Source organism: Procambarus clarkii, chromosome 78 (assembly GCF_040958095.1).
Source record: "Procambarus clarkii isolate CNS0578487 chromosome 78, FALCON_Pclarkii_2.0, whole genome shotgun sequence".
In the NCBI taxonomy this organism is placed as follows: Eukaryota; Metazoa; Arthropoda; class Malacostraca; order Decapoda; family Cambaridae; genus Procambarus; species Procambarus clarkii.
In genome coordinates, this window is record NC_091227.1 from 23,093,358 (window position 1) to 23,103,941 (window position 10,584).

At 44.8% G+C, this 10,584-nt stretch overlaps 1 protein-coding gene across 1 annotated transcript in view; it reads right to left on the reverse strand.

Moving 5' to 3' along the window:
- LOC138357413 (uncharacterized) overlaps positions 1 to 1,827 on the reverse strand; it is a 2,004-nt gene extending 177 nt beyond the window's left edge. Inside the window, exons 1-2 of the mRNA XM_069314247.1 lie at positions 878 to 1,827; positions 1 to 416 (exon numbers count right to left, since the gene is read on the reverse strand). The exon at positions 1 to 416 is cut by the window's left edge and continues 177 nt beyond it. Of these exons, the coding sequence (XP_069170348.1) occupies positions 1 to 416; positions 878 to 1,669 (1,208 nt within the window). The 5' untranslated portion in view covers positions 1,670 to 1,827. The remainder of the gene's footprint in view (positions 417 to 877) is intronic.
- Positions 1,828 to 10,584: the final 8,757 nt, after the last annotated feature.

Below are 10,584 nucleotides of genomic sequence, written 5' to 3' on the forward strand. Positions count from 1 at the left end.
AAAACGGTAGACAGGTTCTGGTACATATTCCCTTCACCCGGTGACTTCTCTAGCGTGCTCCCCACAACAGTCTGGTTGGCCACCACACCTCCCACCACATCACAGGGCAGGTTATCACCAGGCATCAGGCTGGAGATCTGACCCTCGTCAGACGACTGCGTCTCCTTAGTGAGTCTAGCCGCAGGCGTCGGTCTCTCGAAGTAAACATTCACATAGAGATGCTTCTCTTGACTCGGGCTCTCCTCATTCTCTTCTCTCCGACTATCTCTCCCCTTCACCAGCGTCACGTAGCTGTTCTCTCTGTCCGGTTCGAAGCTGACTGCGTTCTTCAGGTCCCCGAGAGACTTCCCACTTCGAAGTGTCTCGACCTTCTGTCGGATCTTCTCGAGCACCTCGTCGTCGAACTCCTCGTAAACCTGTGAGGGGTAAAGAGCCATTAAGGCCATTGTTAGTTTTGGGTGCGTGAGTCTAAGAGTTGATCTTGGTTCTCTCAATATAGCTTCAGTTATAGGGTAAACTTTCACTTTTGATGTCAAAATCACGCCTATTGTCGAAACGTGAGAGAGAGAGAGAGAGAGAGAGAGAGAGAGAGAGAGAGAGAGAGAGAGAGAGAGAGAGAGAGAGAGAGAAGGGAAGGGAAGAGAAGGGACTCATTAGGGGAAAGCGCCAAGTCATTACGACTATATAGCACTGGGAAGGGGTCAGGATTTGGGATGGGACAGGCGGGAAAGGAATGGTGCCCAACCACTTGTGGACGGTCGGAGATTGAACGCCGACCTGCATGAAGCGAGACCGTCGCTCTACCGTCCACCCCAAGTGGTTGGTGAGAGAGAGAGAGAGAGATCAATTATTTCACAAGATAAATCCATCGACTTACCGGAGACAACGAAGGTGTTGGCGCTGATTGGTTCTTCCTGCGCCAGGTGGTGGCCAACCAGACCAAGAGAAGCCCCAACAACAGGATCGAGGCTGTCGTGAGGAGCCCGACCATCAGCCACACTCCGCTGGACGACGAGGCCTCGATGGGGATCTCCTGAAGAACCTCCCCCGGGCAGTTGAAGGCGATCTGAGCTCCTCCTTCGGCATAGATGGCGAACCCTTCGTATCTGTGGAAGACCCACCTATACTTCGTCACCAGCTGGAGAGACGAGTTGTCAACTGTCACCCGAAGAGCATGGTAATTGGGGCCTCTGGATGGCTTCAAGAAGTAGTCGACGTGGACGCGCGTCCAAGGCTGTGCTTCAGAGTGTAGCAGGTCAGAACTGTGGAGGTCTATTGCCTTCTCGGAAAAGAACGCCTCGGTCACATCTAAGACATTCTTTAACTTTATTCTGAACACTAGTTTTCTGAAGGACGTCTTCGGACGGATGAAGAAGGTGAGAGACTTGTCCCTAAATTCCTTGATCCGTTGCAGACCCAGCAGAGATTCCGTGATGTTGTGAACTATGCAATCATCACTTTGCCTCGTTCTTTGCATCACTTCGTGGTTGAGCAGCGCCGGATCGGAGACGTAGCTGGCAGAGGGCACAGTGTCATCAACAGGGGCCCTGGCGGGCACGGTCGTAGTGCTACTGTGATCAGGTTGTATGGTGAAGCAGTTGATGGGTTTGATGGTCCACACTATCTCACACAGAACCAGGATGAAAACCCTTGATCGAAGTAAACCCATGGCGGGGCTCTCAAGGTGTCGAGAGTTAGTATATACCCACAGTAGTTCCCATACACTGGCGCGGTGACTTCTCACAGCGGCAGAGTTTTAGAGCTCAGGAAAAGTGCTCTAAAACCTCCGACTGTCTTGGCCGAGAGCCTGCGTGCCACTGAGTGTCCTGGTCGCAGGCAACAGTCCACTATAGCGAGGCACCTGCAGGATGTGACTCAAGGAGATCACGAGAAGTCTTCAGACGTAAACAAACCAGCCTAGCGACGCTGACTCAGATCCTTTGTAGAGTTCCATTGGCCGGCGAGGCGCTGAGGGAGACTTGCGTACTACGCCAGCCAGCATCTTACGCAACACCCGAGTGTCACGGGTCCGGGAAATTTTCAAAAGAACGAAATGTTCATACTGACGTAAATGGATGCGGTTGTATTGTCCTCGACGTCGGTAATACCTTGATGTTTCGTTACACTGACCGGCGAGGTTCACAACAGAGGTATACTGTCTTTTTTTCCTATAAATCCTGTAAATTCATATAAATTTTCCTATATAATTCCGACCGGCTCCTAAGGGAGCCGGTCGGCCGAGCGGACAGCACGCTGGACTTGTGATCCTGTGGCCCCGGGTTCAATCCCGGGCGCCGGCGAGAAACAATGGGCAGAGTTTCTTTCACCCTATGCCCCTGTTACCTAGCAGTAAAATAGGTACCTGGGTGTTAGTCAGCTGTCACGGGCTGCTTCCTGGGGGTGGAGGCCTGGCCGACGACCGGGCCGCGGGGACACTAAAGCCCCGAAATCATCGCAAGAAGCAGATATAAATTAATTTCCAGGTAACAACACGAAAATACAAATTACAAAATGTTTTCACCCTGAGCTTTCTTGAGGTTATCTTGAGATGATTTCGGGGCTTTTAGTGTCCCCGCGGCCCGGTCCTCGACCAGGCCCCCACCCCCATGAAGCAGCCCGTGACAGCTGACTATCTTGAGGTTATCTTGAGATGATTTCGGGGCTTTTAGTGTCCCCGCGGCCCGGTCCTCGACCAGGCCTCCACCCCCAGGAAGCAGCCCGTGACAGCTGACTAACACCCAGGTACCTATTTACTGCTAGGTAACAGGGGCATTCAGGGTGAAAGAATGCCCCTGTTCTTGGGGCATACTGAATGCTGAATACTGCGAAGTATTTAGTGGCAGAAGCCTGGAGGCGCTGCCCAGACGGGTAGATGGCAGACAAATCTGATTTATTCTTCATTATTCTCATTCAGATTATTATTAATCTTATTTATTCAGACCTTCCTGAAGGCGAGGCGTCAGTAAAAGATGGTCAACATGGCAACAGGTTACCTATGCGTTGTGACAAGCAAGGTCCTTGATGTGTGTACCTTCACTTGGCATCGTGGTGGGTGTAGGAGGCAGAGAGACATGAGGTTATACTCATACTTCAATGGAAGATGTTCCCTCACCCCCTGATCCAATTTATTTATTGAATTCACCTCACCCATCACCATCCTATCCCTTCCCCTTTCTCGAGGATTGTGTGGCCACCATCCTATCCTTCTCCATCCCTGAAGATCGTGGGGAAAGCGACGTGGCCCAAGGGGCTTCGCCCATCCTGGAAGGCCCTCTAGTGAAAAGTCCTGTAATCCGTCCGATCTGCAAAACCCACTATCTTGACCCCCAACATCTGGAGGATCGATATCGTAAGTCAGACTCCAAGGTGGAGAGTTTGTAACGATAACTCCTTTGATTGCATTTTTGTTTCTGAACCTCAAATTACAAGTAGATGATCATCAAGAAGCAAGAAGATCACTCAGTACGTGAAGTAGACTTATTAAGAAACTACTATAAAGAAACTACTCCAAAGAAACCTTTAAAGAAACTACTATTTTATGGATCCTTTAGACATAATGTAGATGACAGACTGATTCGCATGACAGCCTCTTCATATATAAATGATATAATTATCAATACAGCACAATACGATATCTCCTGGCACCTGGGATACTCTGAATCAGAGTCGAGGCATCAGATGATGTGGAGTTCTAATGAATGAGAGTACAGAATCGAAGCAATATTTGAAAACTACCTGGCGGCGAGGAATTATAGGTTGAATACACGATGAAGAAGAAGTTTCTGGCCCAAAACCTCACTCATTATATATTTTTGACACCATCCACGTTCTTTGAAATTAACACCCAACAGATCTCACAAGTCAAAGCACTTCCATATCATTACTACAGGTGTTGAGTAACCTGTAAACACACACACACACTCACTTAAATCCTCTATTCAACACGGGTGGTACGCGAACAAGGGGACACAAGTGGAAACTGAGTACCCACATAAGCCACACGGACGTTAGGAGGAACTTTTTCAGTGTCAGAGTAGTTAACGGATGGAATGCATTAGGCAGTGATGTGGTGGAGGCTGACTCCATATACAGTTTTAAATGCAGATATAATAGAGCCCAGTAGGCTCAGGAACCTGTACACCAGTTGATTGACAGTTGAAAGTCGGGACCAAAGAGCCAGAGCTCAACCCCCGCAATCATAAATAGGTGAGTACACACACACACACAACACTCCCCCCTCCCATAAGCTCAATTAGACGAGTACAAACAGCCACAAAACCAGCCGGCAATATCACAACATTCCGCTCGAGCTCAAGCCATTGACAGGAGTTTCCCGGGGCCGCAATACACACCCACACCTCCTCCCCAAGTTTCCGTAGCTAATCATAGATAAGATTAACAGTGGATCCTGTGATTAACTTTGGAGAAACACCTTTGCTCATTAAGCAGAGACTCTGCGTCGCTAGGACGCAGAGTCCGGAGTGAACTATGCAGCCAGAAGAACCTTTGTGAAGCCAGAATCCATTGTTTGGGATGGCATTGAGGGACCCGATGGTGTTGCTTCGCGCGAACTCCTTTGTCCATTTCCGAGAGAGGTAATTAATGAGAAGGATCCTGAAGCATCTGAGGTCTTATTACTCGCTTTGGCCACAGCGGGTGACGAAGTGGCCCTCCCTAGTGTGGCCTGAAGCCGGGCCACAGCTGGTGACGAAGAGGCCTTTAGTGTGGCCTGAAGCCGGGCCACAGCTGGTGACGAAGAGGCCTTTAGTGTGGCCTATAGCCTCCAGTGGGCCACAGCGGGTGACGAAGAGGCCTCTAGTGTGGCCTATAGCCTCCAGTGGGCCACAGCGGGTGACGAAGAGGCCTCTAGTGTGGCCTATAGCCTCCAGTGGGCCACAGCGGGTGACGAAGAGGCCTTTAGTGTGGCCTGTAGCCCCCAGTGGGCCACAACGGGTGACGAAGAGGCCTCTAGTGTGGCCTGTAGCCTCCAGTGGGCCACAGTGGGTGACGAAGAGGCCTCTAGTGTGGCCTGTAGCCGGGCCACAGCGGATAACGAAGTGGTCAGAGAGACAAGATTGGCCACAATAAGATAGGAAGGGACGTACCGTAGTGTGTGCAGGTTGGCCCAAGACGACACAGGCCACCATTCCGGCTCTAACCATTGTCACAGCTGTTGCGGACGGGGGACCTTAAGACATGCTTGTGGCTTGTATTCCTCTCGTCCTCCTACTGAAGACACGTGCTGAAGACACGTGCTGAAGACACGTGCGGAAGACACGTGCGGAAGACACGTGCGGAAGACACGTGCGGAAGACACGTGCGGAAGACACGTGCGGAAGACACGTGCGGAAGACACGTGCGGAAGACACGTGCGGAAGACACTTGGGAAAGTTTAGTCTGGCGCCAACACTAACCCAACACATTCATGAAGGACCGACAATGGCAGCTCTTGTAGATCTACACGGGTGACCTCGTAGATCTGCACGAGTTATATCCTGACAGAAGTTCCTGTCACGATGAAGCCATTTCATCGATATTCCCCAAATAAGAAATCCTAAAATCCTTTCCTGTTTGAGCGAGTCTTGAGGACAATAAATTAGCATAACATCAAGTGTCTGGCGGAGGTTTCTTCATCCCATTATTGATGTATAATAGCGAATAGTTTGTCACCGAAACTGCCTATCCCCCCCTTGGACTGGTCGGTAGAGACTCGAACTTTACAGGTTCGGCATTCGATTCTCTAGAGTCCAAGGTGTTGGATACCGTTCCTAGAATCAGTCTTTGTGTCCTAATTCGTTGTCCAAGCCCGTCTTCAGGGCAAATCTATTACCATGAGAAACCACGCCCACCCTCAAACCACCTGGCTAGTTATCTAGATAATTGTGATGGTCTGAATGCATCTTACGGTTCCAGTAATAGTCTACCAGTAAACTTGCTAATGAATCTTTGTCGTAAACAGAGATTGTTCTCAAGTTCTACATGTATTGTATTATAAATCGTTGGTTTAAAATGTAAAAAGTGTATGCTGAAAACATACACTATGTTTCTTTTAAAGAAAACGTTTTCTTTGAAGAATTTGTTTTTCTGGAAACTGAATTCTTGGGTACACTCAAATAAATTTTTAATTCCATATTTCACATTATCATCAATATACTGTATTAACGTAACCAAACGTAATGAAACCTAACCTAATCAAACCTTAATCTAAAGTAACTGCACCCTATCCTAACCATGGATAGAGACTAGATAATAGCACTAATTTTGTAGTCGTTCCCTATCCATTCCCATGAGCGGATCTCCTCCCTGCGAACTGGTGGCATAGTCCTCATATCCTTTTCAAGGGGTATATAGTCACATTCACTTAGTACTTCCCTCCGAACATGACTATAGTGACTGTGGTCTGTGAGGCATGACGAGCGTGCTCGACGAGCGTGCTCGACGAACGTGCTCGACGAACGTGAACGTCGTCGCGCCGTTCAGAGCCTCAAAACAACAACCTCGGGCCATTCACGTCCGTAAATAGCCTCAACGCCTGGCAGCGGAGGATGTTTGTTTACAGCTGGCGCTAATCAGCTTAACCAATATGGTGATAAGCGTCCGAGCGACTGAATATATCAACCTTTCCCGGGGGAAGTTATGCGAAGGGATATCGAGGGCCTTGGGTGTTTCAGTAATATATGGCTATAAATCACCAATATTCTTGGCAATAAACTGGGCAAGATTATCGAAGCAGTTACGCAAGCACTTACGAACCTGAACATCTTTTTTTCAATCTTTGGCGGCTTTGTTTACAATTATTAAACAGTTAATGAGCTCCGAAGCACCAGGAAGCTGTTTATAACAATAACAACAGTTGATTGGGAAGTTTTCATGCTGTTAAACTGTTTAATAAATGTAACCAAAGCCGTCAAAGATTGAGGAACATGTTCATAAGTGCTTGCGTAACTGCTTCGTGAATCCGGGTCTTGGTGAAGGAATGAGGTGAAGAGCATATGAAAGATATCGTACACTAGACGATTCGTTCTCGGATTTTAAAACGTACCTAATCGTACCCAACCTAACCCAACCGAGCCCAAACCCAAGCCAATAAATTCTAACATTATATTTGCGGTTTTCAGAAACAGAAAACGAGCTTTGTCGTCATGTGTGTACAATTTGACCATATACTCCACTGTTTTCGTATACCTGTTCTTATGGTTGCAAACCCAAACAACCTTCCTAACCTAGCCTTTCCGATGCATAGAAAACGTGGATATTTGTGAGTCCCAACTTTTCATAGTAGATTGCATATGGCTCACTGATTATTAATACGTACAAAATGCGACCTATTAGTTGAGAAGACATCTTGTAATCGGGAAATCGTCAAACACGATCAGAACAACGCGGCCCATCAACACGCTGTCAATCAGATTGATGTCAATTCATTTACGTCATCACACTTGTCAAGGTGTACATAGTGTAGCTTGACACCCTATCCATCACACGTGTCAAGGTTGACAGATGCCAGTTATATTAACCTTGACAGGTGTCTATGCACATCTGGTCACTTAATCCCCCCCCCCCAACCCAACACAGGTACAACAAAAGCGTCTGGGATCCTCTTTGGACGTAAGTTCGAACCCTCGTCACGGCCCTTGTGGACTTATTTATAACAAAAAGGGATTTTTTAAGACTGACTAATCTACCAGCAATGGATCAAGCTTAACAATTTCTTGATAAAATCTACTAGAGCAATGCAGTGGACTCGAACCAATGATGTTTGTACGTCCAGCCGAGCCACTTAGCCCCTGCACCACGACTTGCTGTTAGTTATACAACCAGGGACTTCACTGAGTCCCTAGGAACTCTTGGGGTCCCTACTGAAGCCAGTCCAAGGGGCAGAGGAGTAATTAAGGTGTGTGGTTGGGAGTTCGAATCACCCCCATTGCTCCAGTTGATATTCTCATGTTAGTGTGAGTTCTTCAGCCCATCTTCATAAACAAAGGCTCGTTAATCCAGCCGCCAAACCCCGTTTATGAATGATAGACGGTTTGCACACGACTCAAAGCTGATGGTCGAATATTTCTCGTAGAAGTCTTTGGTGATTACCTCTGTTCGAATCCCAGCTTTGCAAATGCTTCACACCCATATACTTCAGATACAAATAATCCAATATACTTCATTATATATATATTTGTATACAGTATATATTTGTATACTTCAGATACAAATAATCCAACAGACCCTATTAACGCCTAACCTAACCAACGCCTAACTAAACACATAAATTGAGTATACAATAATACTGACTTATGTATGAGAGCAAACTAATTTTTAATACACAGTGTGTTAAAATATATGAGAATGTCTGGGACTAGGTTTTTGGCCGCCGCTTTAACGAGCTTAGCCTGAGGACGGGTTGGATTTCATTGTGTATTTACAGTTTCTTCCCTTCAGACTCGCTGCACAAATATTCCCAACAAACAAAGTAAACATTGCAACTTTTAATGAGTCTTCGTCAATCATCACCTGACAGGTTGCACTCTAATCCTATATATATATATATATATATATATATATATATATATATATATATATATATATATATATATATATATATATATATATATATATATATATATATATTTGAGGTAAATCTGTAAATGTGACCTGTAAACTGATCTTTATTGTGTGTATCTAGAAATTAATATATTTTTGCTAATTATATAACTTAACTGTGTAATTACTACCACGTGGATGAGCAGTGCTTGTCTGGTCATTAGTGTTCTAATTGTTTAACAGCTTCTACTATCAATATTAGTATTTTGAAAATAATAATAATAATAATAATAATAATTATAATAATTATACAAATATGAATAATTACATAATTAAAATGCAAATTAGCTTATTAACTACGCCATTCCCTCAAGACGACACTAAGCTTATCACCAACGCTACACCAGATGATAACAGACTATCAGACACACATGTGCCCTTTCGAACGTTCGATTCTTATATCATTCGAAATATGCCAAATTACGAAACTGGCTTTATGAACGGGTTGGCCACCCGAACACACAGTCACTCTAAAAGTTTAAACATCTAAATAAATGGTTTAGTGTCATTAAAGGGACCATTGCAGCATGTAGCTCTATTGCAACATTGCCGTTATTATTTGCAACAATCAAAGTGAGCAACAATCAATGATTCTTATTTTTGCTGATCTAATACAACTCAACAATCAACTTCTACAACATTATTTGATATTGTATTTGTTGTATTATTTGTCATCAAAAATATTAAATATAACTTTATTCGTTTCTATCACTTGTTTAATCTGCATATTTCATATATTTTTATGATATTAATTTAAGGTCAGACAGATGCAATCGAAATATATCAGAGCTTAAAATTAATTGCGACGAAAATAATTCTTCATTTAATATATCGTTGAACTTTTGCCATTGGTATAAACGTTCAATTCTTTGCTTCCTTTGTGAGTGGCGAATATTGAAGAACCTTTAACATAATGGAGTTTATTAATTGTTTGCTGACGGTTCTATTGTCTGTCTATCTGGTTGCCTGTCTGTTTGTCGTGCACAGTCACCAGCAACATCCTCACATCCACCAGCAACATCCTCACATCCACCAACAAACATCCCATCCACCAACACAATCGATTTGAGAATGGTACAGGACGGACCGAAACGTCGTCGTCCCTTCACTTTCTAGTGTGTGGTCTGGTCAACATCCACCAGCAAACATCACATCCACCAACAAAATCACATCCACCAGCAAACATCACATCCACCAACAAAATCACATCCACCAGCAAACATCACATCCACCAACAAAATCACATCCACCAGCAAACATCACATCCACCAGCAAACATCACATCCACCAACACGTTATAAGAACAAGATATCACATCACGAAGAAATGTTCCCTGATATATATTCCAACCTTCGAAAAATGTTAGCATTATTTTGAGGCCATGTGAACTGTTAAGTCAAGTGAAAAGCTTTATATTTTACAGAAAGTAAAGTTATGGATAATATCGTGAATAACTTAGGGGGTTGGGCTTGGATATTGTTATAGAGGTAAGTTATCGCCTTGAAGGAAGACTTCGGAGAGAGAGAGAGAGAGAGAGAGAGAGAGAGAGAGAGAGAGAGAGAGAGAGAGAGAGAGAGAGAGAGAGAGAGAGAGAGAGAGAGAGAGAGAGAGAGAGAGAAGGCATTTAAATGCATAAAGTGAAGCATAGTGAGTTAAACTGCATTATTATTATCTTCTCTTATGTTCTTTATTCATGTTTCTATTTGTGTTTCTTTCCATTCTCCCGTCCTGCTTGCTTATCTCTTTCCTTCTCTCCATTCCTGTTTTTCTTTCCTTTCTTACTAATTCCTACTTTGATTTTCTCCTCTTCCTTCCTGCTTCTCTTTTCCTTCTTGTTTCTCTTTCCTTCTCCTCCTTTCTACTCTGGTTTTTCTTCCTCTTTCTTCCTACTTCTCCTTTGTCTCCTTCCTGGAGAACAAGCGAAGAATAACGAACAATGGAAAACAAGGTACAGAGAAGAGCGAAGTAAAGAAAAAGAACAAACAA